The sequence below is a fragment of the Oncorhynchus clarkii genome, chromosome 18, assembly GCF_045791955.1.
Source record: "Oncorhynchus clarkii lewisi isolate Uvic-CL-2024 chromosome 18, UVic_Ocla_1.0, whole genome shotgun sequence".
Lineage (NCBI taxonomy): Eukaryota > Metazoa > Chordata > Actinopteri > Salmoniformes > Salmonidae > Oncorhynchus > Oncorhynchus clarkii.
The window spans coordinates 51,569,563-51,596,849 of record NC_092164.1 but is presented as its reverse complement, the minus strand read 5'-3'; the positions used below and the strand labels follow the sequence as shown (position 1 = coordinate 51,596,849).

General features: G+C 42.9%; 1 protein-coding gene across 1 annotated transcript in view; it reads right to left on the bottom strand.

Annotated features, from left to right (window-relative positions):
• Window positions 1-7,020: 7,020 nt before the first annotated feature.
• Window positions 7,021-27,287, bottom strand: part of LOC139373661 (protein FAM83H-like) — a 31,238-nt gene continuing 10,971 nt past the window's right edge. The window contains exons 2-13 of the mRNA XM_071114474.1: window positions 22,701-22,857; window positions 22,430-22,564; window positions 19,536-19,733; window positions 14,412-14,576; window positions 13,818-13,942; window positions 13,289-13,690; window positions 12,764-12,901; window positions 12,285-12,533; window positions 11,466-12,090; window positions 10,394-11,363; window positions 9,708-10,216; window positions 7,021-9,010 (exon numbers count right to left, since the gene is read on the bottom strand). Coding sequence (XP_070970575.1) covers window positions 8,990-9,010; window positions 9,708-10,216; window positions 10,394-11,363; window positions 11,466-12,090; window positions 12,285-12,533; window positions 12,764-12,901; window positions 13,289-13,690; window positions 13,818-13,942; window positions 14,412-14,576; window positions 19,536-19,733; window positions 22,430-22,564; window positions 22,701-22,823 — 3,660 coding nt within the window. The 5' untranslated portion in view covers window positions 22,824-22,857 and the 3' untranslated portion in view covers window positions 7,021-8,989. The remainder of the gene's footprint in view (window positions 9,011-9,707; window positions 10,217-10,393; window positions 11,364-11,465; window positions 12,091-12,284; window positions 12,534-12,763; window positions 12,902-13,288; window positions 13,691-13,817; window positions 13,943-14,411; window positions 14,577-19,535; window positions 19,734-22,429; window positions 22,565-22,700; window positions 22,858-27,287) is intronic.

Genomic DNA, 27,287 nt, shown 5'->3' with positions numbered 1-27,287 from the left:
TTACTTAACCTGCGCGGAGTGCGAGGGATATAATCCATAATTTCAACTGTACTGACAGTCTGAAAGGTATGAAGTAGAACACACACACTACTACTACCAGTAGATGGCAGTACTTTTCATATTTAATGCTAGCTGGATGTTGCTCTGAAATGTTTTGTGTGTATACAGTATCATTGTTTGGCTGTGTTGAGTTTGTTAGCCTTTATACTCTGGGGCCCAGGACAGCTTGGCTGCTGTGGCTGGTGTGTTTTACACCCTAATACACTATATCATACCACTCAGTCAGTGAATCTAAGTCAGCACTCCCAAAGACACAGTACGCTCACACAGACACATACACACACACCAGTCAGTGTCAGCTTTAGTCACATTAAGACTTTATTACAATATGTTTTTTTGTTAAACATGACATCATAAAATACAATAGAGTTGTAAAAGAAAACATTTCCCAACTGTGCAAAATCCCTTTAATTCTGATATTCTGATTGTCTTACTACAGTCATTAATCATGTTAATAAAAAATGACACAAGACGTTATTTAACAGCCTGGTGATAGGCTATCATTTGTCACTTGTTACAGTATCAACAACAAACCCTTTTTATCTATACCAATATTTACACATTCCCTTATCGGTGTTGTAGAACTCGAGACCATCTCGCAGTGTCTGCTTTCCACCAGACACTGTAAGATTAATTCACCTTTCAGCAGGACAATAACCTAAAACCGAAGGTCAAATCTACACTGGAGTTGCTTACCAAGAAGATAGTGAATGTTCCTCGAGTCCATTCTCGAGACCACATATTGAGTGTCTCGGTCTTGTCTTGTACTCACTCTTGACTCTGTCTCAGACAGTGAGGTATCAAAATGTCTTCCCGAGACCAGCAGAGTAAAAAAATGAATAATTATCAGCTCCCATTCAGTCAGGGCATAAAACCACTTAGCCAGGTCAAATATCTTAACAGCCTTTATACCTGTTATAGACATGTTGCGCAGTGGTGAACCTATAGATCTTCAGTATGTAACAGGTTAGTACAGTGGTGAACCTATAGGTCTTCAGTGTGTGACAGTGATGAACCTATAGATCTTCAGTATGTGACAGTGGTGAACCTATAGATCTTCAGTATGTGACAGTGGTGAACCTATAGATCTTCAGTATGTAACAGGTTAGTACAGTGGTGAACCTATAGATCTTCAGTGTGTTACAGGTTAGTACAGTGGTGAACCTATAGGTCTTCAGTGTGTGACAGTGGTGAACCTATAGATCTTCAGTATGTGACAGGTTAGTACAGTGGTGAACCTATAGATCTTCAGTATGTAACAGGTTAGTACAGTGGTGAACCTATAGGTCTTCAGTGTGTGACAGTGGTGAACCTATAGGTCTTCAGTATGTGACAGGTTAGTACAGTGGTGAACCTATAGATCTTCAGTATGTGACAGGTTAGTACAGTGGTGAACCTATAGATCTTCAGTATGTGACAGGTTAGTACAGTGGTGAACCTATAGGTCTTCAGTGTGTGACAGGTTAGTACAGTGGTGAACCTATAGGTCTTCAGTGTGTGACAGTGGTGAACCTATAGGTCTTCAGTATGTGACAGTGGTGAACCTATAGGTCTTCAGTATGTAACAGGTTAGTACAGTGGTGAACCTATAGGTCTTCAGTGTGTTACAGGTTAGTACAGTGGTGAACCTATAGGTCTTCAGTGTGTGACAGTGGTGAACCTATAGGTCTTCAGTATGTGACAGTGGTGAACCTATAGGTCTTCAGTATGTAACAGGTTAGTACAGTGGTGAACCTATAGGTCTTCAGTGTGTGACAGGTTAGTACAGTGGTGAACCTATAGATCTTCAGTATGTGACAGGTTAGTACAGTGGTGAACCTATAGATCTTCAGTATGTAACAGGTTAGTACAGTGGTGAACCTATAGGTCTTCAGTATGTGACAGGTTAGTACAGTGGTGAACCTATAGGCCTTCAGTGTGTGACAAGTTCGTGATTCTGAAAGGACCGTAATACCAGAGCACTAATGTAGGAGAGTACACTTTTTGTAAAACACAAAGGGCCAGTGGTCTAGTTGAGGGTATACGCAGGTATAAGCCATATACCCACTTTTGTTTTAGTGGGCATTGCTTATACTCTTAATCCCTACTGATGCGTATCAAAGTAGTGTAGTAGAGGTATACGACTTATCAAATATGTAGTATAATAGAGAAATCATGCACAAAGTAGCCTACACAATCGCAAAGCGCGTGAAATACAGTCACATGCGTTCCACACACATAGCCTAGTTTCAGCGGAATATTATCTGCAGGCAGCAAGAGTGTGCAGCTCTCAACTAGTTTTGACATCCATAGCCGGCAGGGTAGGAGACATTTTAACTTATGATATCTACCAGTAAATGATAACTAAGTTAACAATGGGTACGCAAACCAGGTATTGAAAAAGTTAAGTCCTTATTGTTGGTTAGAAGGCTATTTGTCATCATGTGCTGCATCCGGGGTGTAGACATGGATGGGCCTGGGTGGACAGAGGCCCACCCACTGTGGAGCCAGGCCCTGACAGGCCCACCTAATCAGATTGATGTGGTTTTAGCATTGTTGTGGCCTTAGACCGTCACAATTTGGTCTTTTTTCTTTTAAAAAAAAGTGTGATTTTGAGAGTGAAATGTACTTTCACACAGGGTGCCTTTCCTTCGCTGGGTGGGCCATTTGGGAACTTTTGGGCAAAATTAGAGTATACCCACTTCTCCAGACACCACTGCATGGAAAGACAGCAGTCCCACACAGCATGATGTTAAAGGATAAGCAGTCCATAAACTCAGACATAATAATCCAATAGGTCCCAATCATAAGAACACAAAAACACAACCATTAAGCATTTCCCAATCAAAATGTACAAGTATTACTTCCCATTGCAAAAAACATTTCATGTTTAGCAAACAAAGTAACCGGTGACCTAAAGTTTAAAGTGAAAATGACAGCGTTTTAACTAGGGATGCACGATATATCGGTGAATATATCGGAATCGGACGATATTAGCAAAAAATGGCAACATCGGTGTCGCCCGAGATCTAGTTTAATGGTGATGTTAAAAACCAGTGTCAAAGCTACCGTGCATACTTATATAACGTAGGTACAGTGCCTTGCAAAAGTATTCGGCCCCCTTGAACTTTGCGACCTTTTGCCACATTTCAGGCTTCAAACATAAAGATATAAAACTGTATTTTTTTGTGAAGAATCAACAACAAGTGGGACACAATCATGAAGTGGAACGACATTTATTGGATATTTCAAACTTTTTTAACAAATCAAAAACTGACAAATTGGGCGTGCAAAATTATTCAGCCCCCTTAAGTTAATACTTTGTAGCGCCACCTTTTGCTGCGATTACAGCTGTAAGTTGCTTGGGGTATGTCTCTATCAGTTTTGCACATCGAGAGACTGACATTTTTTCCCATTCCTCCTTGCAAAACAGCTCGAGCTCAGTGAGGTTGGATGGAGAGCATTTGTGAACAGCAGTTTTCAGTTCTTTCCACAGATTCTCGATTGGATTCAGGTCTGGACTTTGACTTGGCCATTCTAACACCTGGATATGTTTATTTTTGAACCATTCCATTGTAGATTTTGCTTTATGTTTTGGATCATTGTCTTGTTGGAAGACAAATCTCCGTCCCAGTCTCAGGTCTTTTGCAGACTCCATCAGGTTTTCTTCCAGAATGGTCCTGTATTTGGCTCCATCCATCTTCCCATCAATTTTAACCATCTTCCCTGTCCCTGCTGAAGAAAAGCAGGCCCAAACCATGATGCTGCCACCACCATGTTTGACAGTGGAGATGGTGTGTTCAGGGTGATGAGCTGTGTTGCTTTTACGCCAAACATAACGTTTTGCATTGTTGCCAAAAAGTTCAATTTTGGTTTCATCTGACCAGAGCACCTTCTTCCACATGTTTGGTGTGTCTCCCAGGTGGCTTGTGGCAAACTTTAAACAACACTTTTTATGGATATCTTTAAGAAAAGGCTTTCTTCTTGCCACTCTTCCATAAAGGCCAGATTTGTGCAATATACGACTGATTGTTGTCCTATGGACAGAGTCTCCCAGCTCAGCTGTAGATCTCTGCAGTTCATCCAGAGTGATCATGGGCCTCTTGGCTGCATCTCTGATCAGTCTTCTCCTTGTATGAGCTGAAAGTTTAGAGGGACGGCCAGGTCTTGGTAGATTTGCAGTGGTCTGATACTCCTTCCATTTCAATATTATCGCTTGCACAGTGCTCCTTGGGATGTTTAAAGCTTGGGAAATCTTTTTGTATCCAAATAAACTTCTTCACAACAGTATCTCGGACCTGCCTGGTGTGTTCCTTGTTCTTCATGATGCTCTCTGCGCTTTTAACGGACCTCTGAGACTATCACAGTGCAGGTGCATTTATACGGAGACTTGATTACACACAGGTGGATTGTATTTATCATCATTAGTCATTTAGGTCAACATTGGATCATTCAGAGATCCTCACTGAACTTCTGGAGAGAGTTTGCTGCACTGAAAGTAAAGGGGCTGAATAATTTTGCACGCCCAATTTTTCAGTTTTTGATTTGTTAAAAAAGTTTGAAATATCCAATAAATGTCGTTCCACTTCATGATTGTGTCCCACTTGTTGTTGATTCTTCACAAAAAAATACAGTTTTATATCTTTATGTTTGAAGCCTGAAATGTGGCAAAAGGTCGCAAAGTTCAAGGGGGCCGAATACTTTCGCAAGGCACTGTACATGACGTAATGACACCACGTAAAATTTTGCGCTACACAAGCAACACAGCATTCCTAACCTAGCCCACAATGTCTGCTGTGTGGATCGAGCAGTCAACAAGTCGAGCAGTCATTTGAAAGAGTAAGAACATTTCAGCGAGACAACTCAAAGGCGAAATCCATTAAAGCCAAGATGATGGAATTCATTGCCCTTGACAATTTGCCGACTGGTCGAGCACCTTGTTGCCCTACCGGAGTTACACAGTAATAGCGTCACTGCTATTAGCTTCACGACATACATACTATGGAACACCGTTTGTGTCTTTGCGTGTCAAAAAAGATACAGTAGCACTGTCAAAGCTGTACAAAAAAGTACACCGGCCATGAACGATGTGTTTACAATACCGCGTTGGTAATAAAGCATAACGTTAATTTGTTCGACCTTCTGGGGTAGCTAGCTTTAGCTGTAAGAACTGTCTTATAAATTACACCTAGCTCTATAGTTATAGCTACTGAAATAGATTTTGTCGTTTTGCTATGTTTTTGGGGAAGATTTTTTTGCATCCATGAGCTAGCTAAGCTTTTTTTATAACCAGCACCAGACAACTTTACCAGCATCATAGCATACGTATCGATTAATCATTGTGACATATGAAATACGAGTGATAGTGTAATCAATGTGTAATAACTACGTAAAACATTATGAATGCGTTAAATTATTATGTGACGTGCAGTCACATTCAGGTCCTGATTGGTCAACAAGCTTATTTAACGCATCAAATACTGTTATTTGACCTGTATCTTTTTTGACATGCAAAGACCCAAACGTGTTCCATAGAAATCCTGGTTGAGAATGAAATGACTGAACAAATGAACAACGAAACAGCACAGCAAGTAAGTTAAATAAATAGTTTTTGATTATGTTTTACTGATAATGGGGACATACGTAAATGCCAACAGAATAACTTTTTGGTCAGTGTGGTGTGTGTGTGAGTCTGTAACCTTTATTTAACTAGGCAAGTCAATTAAGAACAAATATTTTTTTACAATGACAGCCCGGACGACGCTGGGCCAATTGTGCGCCGCCCTATGGGATTCCCAATCACGGCCGGATGTGATACAGCCTGGAATCGAACCAGGGACTGTAGTGACGCCTCTTGCTGCGTCCATGTGTGTGTGTGTTAACCATTTAACTGTACTAGAATGCTTAAAAAGCAGCTAAAATTTTAAATATTAGTTATCGGTATCAGGTTTTTTGTCAAGAAAGATATTGGTTATCGGTATGGCCAAAAATGTCATACTGGTGCATCACTAGTTTTAACTACAAACAGACAATCATAATATCAGTAAAAAATATAAAATTCCCACTTGATGCTACAAAACCAACTTTATAAGAGGTTTTAAAAATAGGTTCAATTTGACTCAACGTTCCATGATGCAGTTCAATGCATGATTAATGTAATTCACCAAAACATTTCTTGGTTGTTCAAAAAATATTGCTATCAGGTTGTAAATCACAGCTGGCCTGGTACATTGTTTGCTGCCTCCATTCGGGATGCACCGTTTCAGTTTCAATGACTCAATATTCTGGACAAGAACTGACAAATGTAACTAAGACTGAGAATGTCAATAGAATCTAACTAGTCAGTCATAACGTGGCTATAGCCTAGCGTATCATGCTAAAAATATGGAGCCTAACGTTAGTTAGCTGCTAGGAGGATGTCATGGAGTGGGTGAGTGACAGACTTTTCCCCCTCATATCGTTTTTTCTGTGACTATACACAGCTAGAGATGATTTGACAAAATTACTATCATTGGCTTGACTTAGTCTCGGAACCCCTTATCTCCTCCTGGTCTCGGTCTTGGCTCCCGAGAGGCGCAGCGGTCTAAGGCACTGCATCTCAGTGCAAGAGGCGTGACTACAGTCCCTGGTATGAATCCAGGCTGTATCACATCCGGCCATAATTGGGAGTCCCATAGTACGGCACACAATTGGCCCAGCGTCGTCCGGGTTTGGCCGGGGTGGGCCGTCATTGTAAATAAGATTTTTTTCTTAACTGACTTGCCTAGTTAAATAAACGTCTCGGTCTTGAGAAGGACTTGATTTGCTACGGTCTAAATCTTGAAACAGTCACGCTTTAGGTGGTCTCGAACACAACACTGGCATTAATTAATTATTCATAACTCTATTTCCTCACTAAGTATTTTTACAGAGTGTGTTCATGTACTTGGAAATGTTCTTACCACTTCTGGTGTAGTGGACAGAGACAAACTGACAGACTCAAGGCGTGAAAGTTTTTATACTCTTGTATAAAATACAACATTTTAGAAATGCATCCTTCCTTCCTTCTTCCCTACGTTTCTTCATCAAAGATGTCTGACCTGACTTGACCGGATTAGGTGAAGGTTTTGTGGTGGAAATATCACTCAGACCCTATCCAACTCACTACGTTTTCCAGGTACCTGCATCCACACAGGGCTGCAACGAAGCAGTCTCAATCTCAACTTGTCTTCTAAGGTACTGGTGATTTAATTAATAAATACAAAATTGTAAAGACCTGCAAGCCATATACACAGTATCTAATTATCTTACCCTGTTGGTCCATCTCTTTCCATCTCCTTTCCCAGCTAGCACATAACATTCTGAGAACCATATGTTTCTTAGAGCTTGGTGAGAGTGTGGTTGTCCTAGGGTTATTTTGCATTCAACCTTCAAACAAAGGTCTGGGAATGGTGCAGGATACCCAGCTAGCACATAAGGTTCTGAGAACCATATGTTTCTTAGGTGGAATTTCAGTGCTTAAGTGTAAAGTTGTCTGCAGGTTTCCTCATTGTTATATTTAAAGTCATGCTCTAAGAACATTAAGAAAACTTTCCATAAAAAACACAAGAAAACATTAATAGCTTTCAAAGATCATTCTAAGAATGTTATTTAAAAACGTATACATTCAGCATCAACAAAAGTATTTTAAACCTCATGGCTAGAGAACATAAGATCATAGGTTTGAATCTCACTGACGCCATACCACAATAAAAAAATACATGTGTTTGCATGATTGAAACATGTTCTCAGAACGTTATTTAATTACCTTCAAATAATTAATCATTTCCGTTCGCAAAACCTTAATAAAACCTCCCAAGAAAACCTTCAGGGAACCACAGTAAAATGTTCTCAGAACCTCCCTGCAACTTAAAAACCTTCAGGGAAGCACAGTAAAACGTTCTCAGAACCTCCCTGCAACTTAAAAACCTTCAAGGAAGCACAGTAAAACGTTCTCAGAACCTCCCTGCAACTTAAAAACCTTCAGGGAAGCACAGTAAAACGTTCTCAGAACCTCCCTGCAACTTAAAAACCTTCAAGGAACCACAGTAAAACGTTCTCAGAACCTCCCTGCAACTTAAAAATGTTCTCAGAACAGGCAAAATGTTCACTTCCGTTCTCAGAATGTTTAAAAGATGTTCAGTTTTACCAGTCAGGAAACGTATAGCTTTGTTCCGAGAACCAATGGAAAACAAAAAACGTACATTCCCACAACTTCCAAGGAACCAAATGTGCTAGCTGGGTTAATCTGTATTTTTCCTCTCTCCCTCTATCATTTTCTCTCTCTCCCTCTCTGCTGTCTTTAGTGTGGAGACTGGTTAATAATAGTTCTCTGGGTTTGACGAGACGTGGCGCTCCGTTGGCACAGTGTAAACCCAGACATACTTTCAGCATTACCAGTTTCCACACACACAGACACACACACACATACATACGACTGGCACAGGGAGTGTGCTGTTCTGTACAGGCATGTTTGATGGCTGGGCATGTGTTCAGTTGCTTTCTTGCAGTAAAACATGCACACACAACACACACTTTCTCTCACACATACACTTTCTCTCACTCTAGGCGTGGAGGAAGGGTTGTGGTGAATCGGTGAAAAGTTGTCCCATGAAGTCCATATAAGGCAAAAACCAACCAGACAACGCTTGCCTTATATGGGTACAGTTTCATCTCATGTTTCATAGTCAGTCTTTTAAAGGTTTAGTACAGTATCGTCTGATCATCCGCGAAGACTGCAGTCTAAAGTCACAGGAGGTATCTGCTGTTCTTGTGTTCAGTGTGTTCTCCCTCTCTCTCTGGTCTTCTGATGATGTGTTTGGCACATATATTGCTGAATATGAACAATGTGTGTGTGCATGTTGGTGTGTGTTTGCACGTCCTCCACACACACACTCAGCTTCCAGTCAATATGTTCCTCAGCCATCTTTAGTTATCCCAGGTTATTCCCCATCTGTTAACAGAACATTAGGAATGACAGTGAGTGGAATACGATCTGATTCACTCTCTCATACTCCCCCTTTCCCTCCCTCATGCTCCCCTCTCCCTCATCCTCCATTTTCTCCTGTCATCCCTACCTCTCCTCTCCACTCATCCCTACCTCTCCTCTCCACTCATCAACCCCTCCTCCCCCTTGGTATCAGCTTTCAGTGTGAAAGATCTCTTTAGGTACTAATGTGCTTCATTGTTCACATGGTTTTAATGGTAACTTCAGTGGTAACTTAATTAAGGGCCAAACTAATGTCCCTATGAAATCATATCCACAAAATTAAAACTCACTGAGTCTGTGCACTATGTACAAATATCCTAAACAGTTTTTGTTGCAAATCCTTATCAAAGTATCGGGAAACAAAATAAATAAAATGTTGTGTCACATCTTTAAATAGCAGCATCAAATATATATTTCACATTAAGGGCTATAATTCATAACATGTAAATGTCTCTTCTATTTAGTCAAGGGTCTGCTAAATGTCATATATTATTATTGTTAATATATTATTTTACCTCCTGGACATAACCAGTAAAGGTGTGTATTTACTCCTCTCTACACTCCCCCTATCCTCCTCCTCTCCCTCTAACTCCTCCTCTCTTTTCCCTCTCCTGTAGCCCTCCTCCTCCCTGCAAACCTCCTGTCTGCTACGGTAGAGTACCTCAAAGCGGCTGTAGACCTTCTTGTCCTTCCTCATGCTCTCGATCCTCTTCAGGAGGCTATCTCTCTCCTGAGGGTTGGCCTGGGGCCTCTGGAAGCGGTTCTTTTTAAGCGTTGGCTCCCTCTCCAGCCCTCCTTTCTCCCCTGCTACGTCTACGTCCTTCTCCCCTCCAGCCTCCTCTCCTCCTCCTCGCTCCAGACGGTTCTTCTGGCTGTTGGCAGAGATCTGTTCCAGGATGACCTTGGTGTCGTCTCTCAGGTTGCTACTGAACAGAACTGAGCCACTGGAGCTCTGGTACCGTGACAGACCTGTCGTTTTGGACGCGGCTTTGTGATTGGCTGCGGAGGTGGCATAGTCTGTGGCTTTAGCGTCGGCGGTGGAGCTCAGGTTTTTAGCGGCGATCACAGGCTCCTCTGAGCTTTCCGGCACAGTTCTCATGGTCTTTTCGTCTCCGTTGGATGCCGATGTCGCACCACCGGAGCTCTTCTTGTCCTTGGGTCCCAGGAAACCTTTGAATGAATGAATGTTTTAATTAATAATTTAACACATTAATTCATTAAAACCTTTATTGCTCCGAAGGGAATTTGCTGTATACATCATGAGCACAGCAATTACATTTTTAAAATTAAAACCCAGTAAACATGGACGTAACAATCCGTGACAGACACACAGACAGTACAACATACCTTTGAGTCTTTGGGTCTGCTTCTTGAGGAAGTCTAGGGGCTTAGTGTCGGCCTTTCCCTCCCCTCCCAGGGTGTTGAGGGAGGTGTTGGAGCCCAGGTTCTTGTGGAGCCCCTCCTTAGACTCGGTCTGTGACATACTCGACGAGCTTTTGGATCGAGACTTCTTCAGCTCGCTTTTCTCCGCGTCTGTGGCGTCCGTTGTTAGCATTTCCTCATCACAGGAGACGTGGCGTGGGTTGGAGCTCTTGAACGGCTTCAGAGTGTCCCTCTTGAAGATCTTCGGAGAAGGGAATGGCTTTAGAATCTTACCGGGCTCTTTCTCTTTCCTCTGTGACTCCGAGCTGCTGTCTTTTCTCTGAGCTGTGGTAGAAGCGGCAGGCTCTGAGATTTTCAAACTTGAGGTTTGAGGTTTACATTTTAGCTCTGGTGTGGCTGCGACTTGTGGTTTCTTTGGGGCAGGCTCTGGAGCAGTCACGAAAAATGAGGGGACTTTGGGGACCGAGGTGATGGCGGTCGTGCTGGAAGAAGGAGTGTCTGGAAGGTCTGGTTTCTTCTGAGGTTCTTTTATCACAGCCTCTTTAGATGCGTTCCTCTTAGCAGCCAGCTCCATGAAGTACTGCAGTCTATTGGAAGGGTTGTTCATGTTAAATGACTGGGGTTTGGGGGGATCTGCAGATGCTGGGGTGTCTTTCGTGGTCTCCACCTCGGCCAGGGGGTTCTTAGACACCTCTCTGCTGGCTGAGGTTACTTTGGGGGGCTCTTTCTTTGGCTCAGCCTCCTCTTTCAACCAAGCCTCTTTCTTTTCTTTCTCTTTCTCCTTCTCTTCTTTCTCCTTCTCTCTCTCGTTCTCCTCTGCCTTCTTCCTCCACTCAAAGGGTTCCCGGGTCAAGGAGCGTCGCTTCTCCAGGATCTGTTGGACGATGGAGGTGGTGCGGAGCGAGTCGGAATTCTCGTCCTCCTCGTTGGCCACCTGCATCAAATCAAATGAAACTTTATTCGTATGGCACATTTCAAAGCAAGGTTGCAATTCAATGTTAAAAAAACCTCAGATGATATGAAAGGTAATAAAGACCTTCATGCCCAGGCCTCCCATGTGGGTCTCCGTCTTGGAGGAGGAAAAGATGAGGGAGGAGCGCAGCCGGGAACTCCTCTGGAGCATCGGGTTGACCCGCATCCGGACCGTCTCGTGTTTGGAGATCGAGACCTCCCCCGGAGCCTCCCTCGACGACGGCATCTCCACGTCTGCCCCCACCTCCCTCCCCCCCACCACCCGCTCTTTCTCTCTCTCTCTCTCCCACTCTGTGGTCCATCGGTCAGCCCTGTCCTTCCCCATGCTCTCAGGCATGAAGGGCTTGCTGTAGTGCAGCGGTCGGATATCCGGTCTAGGCTTGGAGGGGACATTCGGAGGCTCTCTTGCCTCATGGGCGTACGATTTCCCATCAGACTCAGGGTCTTGGAAAGCATCAGGGCCCAGAGGTTGGGGCAGCCCCTCCTCTCCTGTGTCCCCGTAGGCGCTGAGGTAGGAGTTGATCCTCCAGCTGCGGAGGCCCTGTCTGACGTTGGGGTCCTGGTCGTGGTCTGCCTCCGCTGGGACGGAGAACACCTGCTTCTCTGGGGGGTGCGGATGGGTGGGGGACGACAGGCAGGCATAGGGCTGACCCACCGTCGGCCTTTTGTGGCCACTGCCACCTCCGTACCTAGACAAAAGAGAAGGTGTTACATTAGTATAGACACATTTTGAGGGTCGTGGTTGATACTTACACATTAACCTTATTGAAACATTGTGTGCGTATCACTAAAAGTTTAATTTAAGAACTCTAGTGGGAGCAGTCAACAATGAACAGACATTACTGATTATTCTCCAGTCCAGTGGACTGTCTCTACCACGTACCTTCCCCCTGCTGGTGGATGCCCCGGGTCATGTTTCAGGTCCTCAGAGGAGAAGTAGTCTCTGCCGTAGCCCTCTGGACCAGGAGGTTCCTCATAAGGGTAGCCTGAGTCAGAGTACTGGTCCAGTGCTGGTCTGTTCCTCAGCCTGTCGTAGTGTCCATGGCCTGAGCCAGGTCCTTCTAGCCCCGACCCAGGTCCTAACCCAGGTCCCTCACCACCCTGGTAGTAGTGGCTGGACTGGCTCTGCTCCCTGCAATACAAACATGTTCATAAATCTTCAGCAGCAGCAGAATCATCATCCTCATCAGCATCATCAGAATAACGATCATAAAAACCCAACATGCTTTACGTATCACAGATAATTTTTTAAAAGATTATAACTAGGGCCAAGAGTTTTGCCTGACCTGATCGCAATATTAAGTCAAGCTGACAAAGACAACATAAACTAACTAACTAACAAATGAACTAACTAACTAGTACCTGTGGTAGTGCTGCTCTGTCTCATCCAGGTTGTTCATAACTCTGTGCTTCATGTACTGTCTGGACGAGGAGTAGCTCTCCTGGGTTCCCTCTGTGTAGCTGTGCCTCTTATAGTCACTGGCGCTTATCTCCATCTGCCTGGAAACACAGGAAACACAAACAAAACCCTTTAAAATGCTAACAGAGGACACATAGAAAATGTAATACAATAAGTTAACTGTTTATGGGTGAAGTTCCCCAGAAATCGGTTGAATACTTATGATTGACTTGGTACTCTATTCCAAGTATACACTCTTAGAAAAGGGTTCTTTGGCTGTCCCCATAGGAGAACCCTTTGAAAAACCCATTTGTGTTCCATGTAGAACCCTTTCCACAGTGATTGCCTCATGGAACCAAAAAGGGTTCTACCTGTAACCAAAAAAGGTTCTACCTGGAACCGAAAAGGGTTCTCCTACAGCCAAAGTAGTGAATTATAGGGTTCTACATAAAATCTAGTTTTACATAAATATACGTGCACCATCCCACCTGGAGACCATGGAGCGGCTCTGCTGCATCCTGAACTGCTGTGACACTGCAAACTTTCCAAGATTCAGTCCTCCTGGGTCTATGGTATGTCGGAACATGTCATCTCTTCGGAACGCAGAGCGCTCGGAATCTCCTCCTCCGAAAGGGTAGGCCGGAAGTTCGGGGGTGTGTCGTTGGAAACCCAGAGGGTTTCGCAGGGACTGGGTCCGCTTCAAGCCAAACTGGTTACCATAGTAACTGCTGCTGCTGCTGTCAGAGGAGAAAGGCACTAGGGCGTGGTCAACAGTGAGGGGCTGTGATTGAGCGAACAGGATGCGGAACTCCTCGTCAAAGGTGGTGACCAGTTCTCCCAGGAAGAGATGAGCGATGCAGCGATGCAGCTTCTCATAGGACCACATGAAACTACAGGAAACAGGATATGACACGTTAACTTCTGCGACTAAAGAAGAATCTGATATCTGTTCTATCTGGTGTGTTTCGATGCTCAACTATAGTTGAGTGTTGAAATCTGTTATATTTCTATGTTCACCTGTAGTTTCCACTGAGCACGGCCCTGCAGTCAGCCAATAGAAAGCGGTTTTTCACCTGTCCTTTAAATGACTTCCCTGTCCGACAGAAATAGGTCACTCCCGCCACCGTCCGCACACGCATCATCTGCAACACACACACGCACACACAAAATAGTTATTCAGAGTCACAAGGGGTTAATGAATGATGTTATTCTTTAGTGAGTTCTAAGGGTGAATCGAACCAGTTTGTCCGCTCTGTTGAGATTTATGTAACCAAGCTCAGGTGTAGTCAGTTAGACATCATGTAAATATGAAGGTAAATAAATTACCTTACTGCTATGAGACAGTGGCCTGCTGCCAGTCAACACAGAAACACTGGAATACTATCTGTTAGACTGTCGGCTCAAACCATGTGTTTTTCAAACTATTAATAACTACTGTTATTTTTTTAGCCCTGTGCTGTTTGTGCTAGTGCTGGGATGGATCAAACCCCTGCACACCCAGTAGGCTTTCAGGAACAGGATTAACCTGAGTTATGGGGAAAACTGAGTTAAGGCGTGGAGAGTCACCCCGCTTAAAATAGTTCAATCTAGGCCAAAAACATAGAGACTCACGTGGACAAGGTCTAAGTTGACCTTACAGTTGATCACCATGGAGACGAAGTGATGGGCATTCTGTTCGTCCAATAGAATGTATACGGGGACTTGACGCGCCGCGGCATCCAGCAAGTCAGAAAACAGATCCACGTCTGTAAACATGTCCATCACCACAGCGATGACCTAGCAACGCCCAATGAGAGAGGGGGAAATATCACATTAACCAATAAGAAACTAGAAAATATCACATCAGGTTTAGGATTATTTCATTTAGTTGGACATGAAACACACACACACACACAGAAAGAGGGGGAGGACAGTAACAGAGACATGGCCAGTTTGATTAACAGGTTTGTCAACCCTGTTGACATTTAGGCACACACACACACACAGAAAAGTAATTGTATTCTTTTGGTTGAGCTGAGTGCAAGTCATTCATGTTCAGAGACAGGGTGTGGTGGATAAGCAGGGCAAAGCAGAGGGGGGCAGACTGACTGGCAGAGTTTAAGACAACAGCGTCCATAACTGACAAATAATCATTAACATAACTCTATCTGCAACACTGGATCCCTGTCTGAGGGATAGTGACTGAGTAAAAAATACAAATAATAGATATTCAACAGGATGGGAATGCTATCGTGTTAACGGTGTGTTGCTGGGTGGACTGGGGTGAGAAGGCCTGGGTCTGGGAATCTGTAACTGTCAGTTGAACTCCACCCCTCACTGCTGGAACATACACTACCAGTCAACATTTTTAGAACACCTACTCATTCAAGGGTTTTTCTTTATTTTTACTATTTTCTACATTGTAGAATAGTGAAGACATAACACATATGGAATCATGTAGTAACCAAAAAATATTAAACAAATCAAAATATATTTGATATTTGATATTCTTCAAAGAGCCACCCTTTGCCTTGACAGCTTTGCACACTCTTGGCATTCTCTCAACCAGCTTCATGAGGTAGCCACCTGGAATGCATTTCAATTAACAGGTATAACTTCTTAATGTTAAGGATGCTGCGAATTTTCGCAGCTTTTTGTTAAAAATCGCGCAACATTTCAAAGTCCTGCTACTCATGCCAGGAATATAGTATATGCATATGATAAGCATGTGTGTATAGAAAACACTCTGAAATCTCTAAAACTGGTAAAACCGTGTCTGTGGCTATAACAGAGCGTGTTTAGGAGTAAAAATCCCAGGGAAAACTGTTCACCAAAAACACCAAAAAAGATTCATCAACCAGTCTTTTCTACGGCGATAGAAAATAGATCCGGTTCCGTTTACAACGCCTACAGCTTCCACACGATGTCGCCAATACTGGCATTTCTTTGCACGTTTATCCTTGGTGGGATGACGTATAGGCACTTCCTGTCTTGGGGTGCACCCAGGAAATTATGAAAGTGAAAAAAATGGACGATGATTTCAAGACTTGCTGCTATCGAATACAGATCGCCCCGTGATCAATTTGATCGATTATTAACGTTTATTAATACCTAAAGTTGGTTTACAAAAGTCGTTTGAAGTGATTTGTAAAAGTTTATAGGCAACTTTGTTAATTTTAAAAGTGACGTTGCGTCGTGTAAAGCTGCATTTTCCTTGGATCAGAAGGCCTTTATAAATGGACATTTTTGGCATACTTTGATGGATTTAATCGGGAAAAAGACCCAATTGTGATGTTTATGGGACATATAGTAGTGCCAACAGAGAAGCTCGTCAAAGGTAATGAATGTTTTATATTTTATTTCTGCGTTTTGTGTAGCGCCGGCTACCGCAAAATCTGTTGTTTAGGTGACGTTTTGGTATTTTGGGGGGGTGCATGCTATCAGATAATAGCTTCTCATGCTTTCGCCGAAAAGCATTTTACAAATCTGACTTGGTGGCTAGATTCACAACGAGTGTAGCTTTAATTCAGTACCTTGCATGTGTGTTTTAATGAAAGATTGAGATTTATCGAGTACTATACTATAGTACTATAGGTGGCGCTCTGAAATTTCCGCTGAGGTGTTCCTGTGCAGGAACCACGTCCATAAGAAGTTAAAAGTTGATTTGTGGAATTTATTTCCTTCTTATTGCGTTTGAGCCAATCAGTTGTGTTGTAACATATAGTAGAGTTGGTATACAGAAGATAGCCCTATTTGGTAAAAAAAAGTCCATATTATGGCAAGAACAACTCAAATAAGCAAAAATAAACGACAGTCCGTCATTACTTTAAGACATGAAGGTCAGTCAATACGGAACATTTCAAGAGGTTTGAAAGTTTCTTCAAGTGCAGTCGCAAAAACCATCAAGTGCTATGATGAAACTGTCTCTCCTGAGGATTGGAAGACCCAGAATCACCTTTGCTGCAGAGGATACGTTCATTAGAGTTACCAGCCTCAGAAATGGCATCCCAAATAAATGCTTCATAAAGTTCAATTAACAGACACATCTCAACATCAACTGTTCAGAGGAGACTGTGTGAATCAGACATTCATGGTCAAATTGCTGCAAAGAAACCACTACTAAAGGACACCAATAAGAAGAAGAGACTTGCTTGGGCCAAGAAACACGAGCAATGGACATTAGACCGGTGAAAATTTGTCCTTTGGTCTGGAGTCCAAATCTGCGATTTTTGGTTCCAACAGCCGTGTTTTTGTGAGACGCGGCATGGGTAAACTCCGCATGTGTAATTCCCACCGTAAAGCATGGAGGAGGGGTGTTATGGTGTGGGGGTGCTTTGCTGATGACACTGTCTATGATTTATTTAGAATTCAGGGCACACTTAACCAGCATGGCTACCACAGCATTCTGCAGCGATACGCCATCCCATCATTTGGGCTTAGTGGGACTATCATTTGTTTTTCAACAGGACAATGACCCACACACCTCCAGCCTGTGTAAGTACTATTTTACCAAGGAGAGTGATGGTGCTGCATCAGATGACCTGACCTCAACAATCCCCTGACCTCAACCAAATTGAGATGGTTTGGGATGAGTCGGACCGCAGAGTGAAGGAAAAGCAGCCAACATGTGCTCAGCATATGTGGGAACTCATTCAAGACTGTTGGAAAAGCATTCCTGGTTGAGAAAATGCCAAGATTGTGCAAAGCTGTCATCAAGGCAAAGGGTGGCTATTTGAAGAATATCAAATATCAAATATATTTTGATTTGTTTAATACTTGGTTACTTCATGATTTCATGTGTTATTTCATAGTTTTGATGTCTTCACTATTATTCTACAATGTAGGAAATAGTACAAATAAAGAAAAACCCTTGAATGAGTAGGTGTGTCCAAACTTTTGACTGGTACTGTATGTAAAAATGTGTGTAAAATGTTTATGTAACAAAAAAACCTTTGTCCTCCAAAGAAGATGCGAGATGGTGGAGGTGTAAGTCGCTCTGGATAAGAGCGTCTATTAAAATGTGGGTGTGCATCCAGGTGGGTGGGTGAGTGGATGGGTTGTTTTGTAGCCTATAGTGTGATGATTAGCTGTCTGATGAGTGTGCATGTGTTTTGTAAACTTCCACACACACCTAGAGCTATAGGTAACCATAGTAACCAGTTACGTTATAGCCCTGCCCACTGGATCAAAGGCTGGCTGTAGTTTAGTCAGCAGCAGCACTATGACTCACCTGTAGCCTGCTAGTCAAGACTGCTAGCCTACGGCTAATGAGTAGGTGTTCTAAAACTTTTGACTGGTAGTGTATGTGGGAAAGACAAAGGAGCTTATCGCGGACTAAAGGAAACAGAGGGCTGAGCGCGCCCACATTAACATCGACGGGGCTGTAGTGGAGCAAGTCGAGAGCTTCAAGTTCCTCGGCGTCGACATCACTAAGGACTTATCATCATGGTCCAAACACCCTAACACAGTGGTGAAGAGGGCACGACAACGCCTCTTCCCCCTCAGGAGGCTGAAAAGATTTGGCATGGGCCCTCAAATCCTCATTGAGAGCAGCTTGACTAGCTGCATCACCACTTGGATGCCGAGCAGTTGCAATACCGACAGAGGGGAGTGTGTACGGCCCAGTATAACACCGTGGCCAAACTCCCTGCCATCCAGGACCTCTATACCAGACTCCAGCAACCCAAGTCATGGACTCTTCTCTCTGCTACCACACTGCAAGCAGTACCAGAGTGCCAAATCTGGGACCAAAAGGCTCCTGAACAGCTTCTACCCCCAAGCCATAAGACTTAAGAACAGTTAATCAAATGGCCACCTGGACTACTTACATTCACCCCTTTATTATTTATATGTCTTATCTGAATTGTTCTGCACTTACTCTCTTTCACACACACTCTCACTCTAACACTCACACACACATGCTCACACACACACATGCTCACACACACACACACACACATAATGTATTACCTCAATTACCTCAACTACCTCGTACCCCTGCACATTGACTTGGTACTGGTACTCCTTGTGTATAGCATCGTTTTGGTTTTTATTGTGTTAGTATTATTTTTTTTATTCAGCAAATATTTTTCGTACTTTTTAACTCTGAATTGTTTGGAATAGGCTCGCCTATCACGCCCTGACCTTAGTATTCTTTGTTTTTCTTATTATTTTGGTTAGGTCAGGGTGTGACATGGGTGATATATGTGTTTTTGTCTATTATAGGGTGTTTGTACTGTCTAGGGTTTTTTGTAAATTTATGGGGTTGTTTCCATCTCCGTGTTTATGTAGGTCTATGGTTGTCTAGATTGGTTCTCAATTAGGCAGGTGTTTATCGTTGTCTCTGATTGGGAACCATATTTAGGCAGCCATATTCTTTGGGTATTTTGTGGGTGATTGTTTCCTGTGTCAGTGTTTGTGCCACACGGGACTGTTTCGTTTCCATTTCACTTTGTTATTTTGTATTTGTGTCATGTTCAGTCTTTTATATTAAAACATGGCCACTTACCACGCTGCGTCCGATCCTTGCTACACCTCTTCAGACGAAGAGGAGGAAATCCGTTACATCGCCTTTCACAGCAATGTCAACACCTGTTGTGTTCGGCGCATGTGACCAATACAATGTCATTTGACATACGGTACACTTCCCCTTTACACCACTTAGACCAGAACAGGTGTGTGTGTGTATGTGCCTCTGTAAGTGCTGTGTGTGAGTCTGTGTGAATGTACATCCCTTCTCCCCTCCCCTCCACTTACGTGCTGTGCATTCTTGATGAGTCGTCTGGCCTGCTCCTTGATGCTTGGCATGTCGGGCTCGCTGGGGTTGACCAGGGTCGTGACCTCGGTGGGGCCGATAAAGCTGTGCGCCTGGAGGGGCCAGCCCAGGTCCAACCCCGGGGCTGCTGTGTCAGAGTGCATCGGCCAGTAGGTGTCAGACGAGCCGTCGGCGTCTGCCTGGGGGAAACCGAGCAGGCTGTTAACTATATTTACACTATGACAACAGGAAAATATGAATATACACTACCGGTCAAAAGCTTTAGAACACCTACTCATCCAAGGGTTTTTCTTTATTTTACTATTTTCTACATTGTAGAATAGTGAAGACATCAAAACTATGAAATAACACATATGGAACTCTGCAATTTCTGAGGCTGGTAACTTTAATGAACTTATCCTCTGCAGCAGAGGTAACTCTAATGAACTTATCCTCTGCAGCAGAGGTAACTCTAATGAACGTATCCTCTGCAGCGGAGGTAACTCTAATGAACTTATCCTCTGCAGCAGAGGTAACTCTAATGAACTTATCCTCTGCAGCAGAGGTAACTCTAATGAACGTATCCTCTGCAGCAGAGGTAACTCTAATGAACGTATCCTCTGCAGCGGAGGTAACTCTAATGAACGTATCCTCTGCAGCAGAGGTAACTCTAATGAACTTATCCTCTGCAGCAGAGGCAACGCTAATGAACTTATCCTCTGCAGCAGAGGTAACTCTAATGAACGTATCCTCTGCAGCGGAGGTAACTCTAATGAACTTATCCTCTGCAGCAGAGGTAACTCTAATGAACTTATCCTCTGCAGCAGAGGTAACTCTAATGAACGTATCCTCTGCAGCAGAGGTAACTCTAATGAACGTATCCTCTGCAGCGGAGGTAACTCTAATGAACGTATCCTCTGCAGCAGAGGTAACTCTAATGAACTTATCCTCTGCAGCAGAGGTAACTCTAATGAACTTATCCTCTGCAGCAGAGGTAACTCTAATGAACTTATCCTCTGCAGCGGAGGCAACTCTAATGAACGTATCCTCTGCAGCAGAGGTAACTCTAATGAATGTATCCTCTGCAGCGGAGGTAACTCTAATGAACTTATCCTCTGCAGCGGAGGTAACTCTAATGAACTTATCCTCTGCAGCAGAGGTAACTCTAATGAACTTATCCTCTGCAGCGGAGGTAACTCTAATGAACTTATCCTCTGCAGCAGAGGTAACTCTAATGAACTTATCCTCTGCAGCAGAGGTAACTCTAATGAACTTATCCTCTGCAGCGGAGGTAACTCTAATGAACGTATCCTCTGCAGCGGAGGTAACTCTAATGAACTTATCCTCTGCAGCGGAGGCAACTCTAATGAACTTATCCTCTGCAGCGGAGGTAACTCTAATGAACGTATCCTCTGCAGCGGAGGTAACTCTAATGAACGTATCCTCTGCAGCGGAGGTAACTCTAATGAACTTATCCTCTGCAGCAGAGGTAACTCTAATGAACTTGTCCTCTGCAGCAGAGGTAACTCTAATGAACTTATCCTCTGCAGCGGAGGCAACTCTAATGAACTTATCCTCTGCAGCAGAGGTAACTCTAATGAACTTATCCTCTGCAGCGGAGGTAACTCTAATGAACTTATCCTCTGCAGCAGAGGTAACTCTAATGAACTTATCCTCTGCAGCGGAGGTAACTCTAATGGCAAATCCGACCCATAATTCTATCCTCCTGATTCCTGCTTACAAGCAGAAAGAAACTAAAGCAGGAAGAACCAGTGACTGGCTCAATATGGAAGTGGTCAGATGGTGCAGATGCTACACTACAGGACTGTTTTGCTAGCACAGACTGGAATTCTTCCAATGGCATTGAGTAGTATACCACCTCAGTAATCGGCTTCATCAATGAGTGCATCGACGACGTCGTCACAACAGTGACAGTACGTACATATCAAATCAAAGTTAATTTGTCATGTGTTCCGAATACAACATCTTACAGTGAAATGCCCTATGGCTTAGGGATTAAAGCTGTTGAGAAGCCTTTTGGTCCTAGACTTGGCTTGGTCCTAGCCAGCCAATGTGTCGGAGGAAACACCGTGCACCTGATTTGATATGTACGTACGGTCACCTTGGTTAGCGTGCACCTGCGTCCGGCCCGCCACAGGAGGCGCTGGTGCGCAATGAGACAAGGATATCCCTATTGGCCAAACCCTCCCTAACCCGGGCGAAGCTAGGCCAATTGTGCGTTGCCCCACGGACCTCCCGGTCGCGGCCGGTTACGACAGAGCCTGGGCGCGAACCCAGAGTCTCTGGTGGCACAGCTGGCGCTGCAGTACAGCGCCCTTAAACACTGCGCCACCCGGGAGGCCATTGGCTAACTTTTTTGATGAATTTAAGCTAAATTCCCCAAATTCCAGGGCTTAACTTCCAATGGAAAATTTCCGGATTAATTCCGGAAATTTACCGTAAAGTTTTTCCGACCCTTTGGTTGAGAGAATACCAAGAGTGTGCATAGCTGTCACCTAGGCAAACAGTGGCTATTTGAAGAATCTCAAATATAACATTTATTTTGATTTGTTAAACACTTTTTTTGGTTACTAGATGATTCCATATGCATTATTTCATAGTTTTGATGTCTTCACTATTATGTAGAAAATAGTCAAAATAAAGAAAAACCCTTGAGTGAGTAAGTGTTCTAAAACTTTTGACCGGTAGTTTTGACAATAGTATACAATAGTATACAATGTCTCCACCTTTAATTAATTAATCACTCAATCAAATCATTTGCAGACTCCTGTCACCTGAAAACACTAATTTTTACTATGATGCCTTCATGTAGCTCAGACTGTCATAAATACTTATCTTCTCACTTCAATAATATCATTATCATTATTAACGCTACCTCATGATAGGGCAGCTCCGGTACGTTCGAGGTCGGGGCCTGGTTGGGTGTCTGGATCGTGGTCTTGATGTGTTCGATTTCCGGTTGACAGAGAAAGTTGACCACATCTGCTTTCTGAATAAATTCATAGTAGCCCTGGAGAGAGAGTACACACACTGAGTTCACACACAAACACACACACACACACACACACACGCACACACACACACATATACACACACACGGGCATGCACGACACACACACACATATACACACACATTGCTCCTGTACCTGTAGGTCTGTCTCCACCAGAGCATCAATGGCGAGACGGTATTCTTCTCTGTAGTGGGGGGGCAGGAAGTTAGGGTCCAGGGGGTTGTCCCCGATGTCCGAACTCTGGGACCGGTGGGCCATGATGGGGTCGGGGTTAGGGGGAAGGGACTCAAACCTTTAGGAGAAAAATGTATACATAATTTTTTTGCAGATAGATTGTAGCTTCCATAATTTTTTACTTGATTTAGTAAGGTTCCTCTTATAGTGATAGAGTACCCTAAACAAAGATGTGTATTCATGTGACAGAGCAAACACCCTTCCTAAAACAATATGTTGCCTAGTGTATACCAACATAACACCAAAGATAGTACAGAATGAAGATATGCAAAAACTGCTTCTCCAATAGAAATCCCTGATCACACTTGTAGGCGATGTCCTGGTGACATTGGCTAGCATGTGCAGAAACACATCATTAGGTCTAACGGTCATGTTGCGCTGAACTGCGCATGTGCAGGCTGGCACTCCGTTGTTTTGGAGAAAAAAAATGTACATGCCAGTTTGTCACGTTCACGATGTTGTAGTAATGACTGGTTCAGCTACTTAAGACATTGGCTCCAATCTACTGCCATTTGATTTCGACAAAATTAACAACTACGGACACATTTTTCACTTCTCCCATTGACCTGCAAACTCCGGTCTGGTCTGTCGAGTCTGCTTCGCAACGAGTTCCCGGAAGAGTCAATGGTTGCGCCTCTGGGGAAAACTCTATGATAACACTCTCTATCAAAAAGCAGCACACAAAACCCATGCTGTACCCAGAGAGGGGCAGGTAGAGAGAAATAGATTATAAAGAGAGCAATGGGTCGTAGGATAGAGATAGGGTGAGAGAGACACAGGGCAAGATAGAGAGAGAGGGCGAAAGCATTCCCTCCCACATATGCCCCCCTAGGCACAACTACAACAACATAACCAACAAAAATGTGTCACAACTCCTGCAGCTCTGTCTCACACTGGGTATGTACTAGAGGTCGACCGATTAATCGGAATGGCCGATTAATTAGGGCCGATTTCAACTTTTCATAACAGTCGGAAATCGGTATTTTTGGGCGCCGATTTGCCGAATTCTTTAAATTTTTTATTATACCTTTATTTAACTAGGCAAGTCAGTTAAGGGGCAGAACGACAGATTTTCACCATGTCAGCTCAGGGGAACCAATCTTGCAACCTTACAGTTAACTAGTCCAACGCAATAACGACCTGCCTCTCTCTCGTTGCACCCCACAAGGAGACTGTTACGCGAATGCAGTAAGCCAAGGTAAGTTGCTAGCTAGCATTAAACTTAACTTATAAAAAACAATAAATCATAATCACTAGTTAACTACACATGGTTGATGATATTACTAGATATTATCAAGCGTGTCCTAATCTGACTGAGTATACAAGCATACAAGTATCTAAGTATCTGACTGAGCGGTGGTAGGCAGTAGCAGGCACGTAAATATTCATTCAAACAGCACTTTTGTGCGTTTTGCCAGCAGCTCTTCGTTGTGCGTTAAGCATTGCGCTGTTTATGACTTCAAGCCTATCAACTCCCGAGATGAGGCTGGTGTAACCAAAGTGAAATGGCTGGCTAGTTAGCGCGCGCTAATAGGGTTTCAAACCTCACTCGCTCTGAGCCTTCTAGTAGTTGTTCCCCTTGCTCTGCATGGGTAACACTGCTTCGATGGTGGCTGTTGTCGTTGTGTTGCTGGTTCGAGCCCAGGGAGGAGCGAGGAGAGGGATGGAAGCCATACTGTTACACTGGCAATACTATTACACTGGCAATACTAAAGTGCCTATAAGAAGATCTAATAGTCAAAGGTTAATGAAATACAAATGGTATAGAGGGAAATAGTCCTATAATAACTACAACCTAAAACTTCTTACCTGGGAATATTGAAGACTCATGTTAAAAGGAACCACCAGCTTTCATATGTTCTCATGTTCTGAGCAAGGAACTGAAACGTTAGCTTTCTTACATAGCACATATTGCACTTTTACTTTCTTCTCCAACACTTTGTTTTTGCATTATTTAAACCAAATTGAACATGTTTCATTATTTACTTGAGGCTAAATAGATTTTATTGATGTATCATATTAAGTTAAAATAAGTGTTCATTCACTATTGTTGTACTTGTCATTATTACAAATACATAAATAAAAATCGTCCAATTAAACGGTATCGGCTTTTTTGGTCCTCCAATAATTGGTCGACCTCTAGTATGTACATAGTCATTGGTAGGCTTTGAGGGGACTCCTATGTGACCTATAGCTCATCTCTTGGCAGTAGTACTGTAGACTACTTTATCACTGACCTCAACCCAGAGTCTCTCAGAGCGTTCACAGTCAACCCACTGACACCCCTATCAGATCACAGCAAAATCACAGTCTACTTGAACAGAGCAATACTCAATCATGAGGCATCAAAGCCAAAGGAACTGAATAATATTAAAAAATGCTATAGATGTAGTAGTGTGGAAACCTACCAAAAAACTACGAGGAAACAGAACACAGAAGAAAATTAACAACAATGACAAATTGTTTGATGAAGAATGCAAAAACCTAAGAAAGAAATTGAGAAACATATCCAACCAAAAACATACAGACCCAGAAAACCTTAGTCTACGCCTTCACTATGGTAAATCACAAAAACAATATAGAAATACACTATGGAAAAAGAAGGAACAGCACGTCAGAAATCAGCTCAATGTAAATGAAGAATCCATAGACTCTCACCACTTCTGGGAAATTTGGAAAACACTAAACAAAAAACAACACAAAGAATTATCTAACCAAAATGGAGATGTATGAGTAAACCGCTTCTCCAATCGTTTTGGTCCTATAACAAAGAATAAAGAGAAAAAACATATACATGATCAAATACAAATCTTAGAATCAACTATTAAAGACCAGAACCCACTGGATTCTCAATGAAATGATAAAATATACAGACAACAAACTCCAATTGGCTATACTTAACATCATCCTTAGCTCTGGCATCTAACCTCAATATTTGGAAGCAAGAACTGATCACCCCAATCTACAAAAGTGGAGACAAATTTGACCCCAATAACTACGCATCAACAGCAACCTCGGGGAAATCCTCTTCATTATCATCAACAGTAGACTAGTACATTTCCTCAGTGAAAACAATGTACTGAGCAAATGTTAAATTGTCTTTTTACCAAATTACTGTACGACAGACCAAGTACTCCCCCTGCACACCCTAATTGACAAACAAACTAACTAACCAAAACAAAGGCAAAGTCTTTTCATGCTTTGTTGATTTCAAAAAAGCTTTTGACTCAATTTGACATGAGGGCCTGCTATACAAATTGATGGAAAGTGGTGTTGGGGGAAAAACATACATCATTATAAAATCCATGTACACAAACAACAAGTGTGTGGTTCAAATTGGCAAAAAACACACATTTCTTTCCAAAGGGCCGTGGGGTGAGACAGGGATGCAGATTTAGCCCCCAACCTTTTCAACATACAGTTTAATTCTGAAAAATACATACACTAAGGTTGGAGTCATTAAAACTAGTTATTCAACCACTCCACAAAATTCTTGTTAACAAACTATAGTTTTAGCAAGTTGGACATCTACTTTGTGCATGACACAAGTAATTTTTCCAACAATTGTTTACAGACAGATTATTTCACTTATAATTCAGTGTATCACAATTCCGGTGGGTCAAAAGTTTACATACTGTACCTTTAAGCATGGAAAATTCCAGAAAATTATGTCATGGCTTTAGAAGATTGTGATAGGCTAATTGACATCATATGAGTCAATTGGAGGTGTACCTGTGGATGTATTTCAAGACCAGCCTTCAACAGCAGTGCCTCTTTGCTTGACATCATGGGATTTTTTTTTTTAAAGAGTCCAGAAAAAAATGTAGACCTCCACAAGTCTGGTTCATCCTTGGGAGCAATTTCAAAATGCCTGAAGGTACCACGTTCATCTGTACAAACAATAGTACGCAAGTATAAACACCATGGGACCACGCAGCCGTCATATCGCTCAGGAAGGAGACACATTCTGTCTCCTAGAGATGAATGTACTTTGTGCGAAAAGTGCAAATCAATCCCAGAACAACAGCAAAGGACCTTGTGAAGATGCTGGAGGAAACAGGTACAAAGTATCTATATCCACAGTAAAACAAGTCCTTTATCGACATAACTTGAAAGGCCTCTCAGCAAAGAAGAAGCCACTGCTCCAAAACCTCCATAAAAAAAGCCAGACTACAGTTTGCAACTGCACATGGGGACAAAGATCAAACTTTTTGGAGAAATGTCCTCTGGTCTGATGAAACAAAAATAGAACTGTTTGGCCATAATGACCATCATTATGTTTGGAGGAAAAAGGGGGAGGCTTGCAAGCCGAAGAACACCATCCCGACCGTGAAGCACGGGGGTGGCAGCATCATGTTGTGGGGGTGCTTTGCTGCAGGAGGGACTGGTGCACTTCACAAAATAGATGGCGTCATGAGGCAGAAAAATTATGTGGATATATTGAAGCAACATCTCAAGACATCAGTCAGGAAGTTAAAGCTTGGTCGC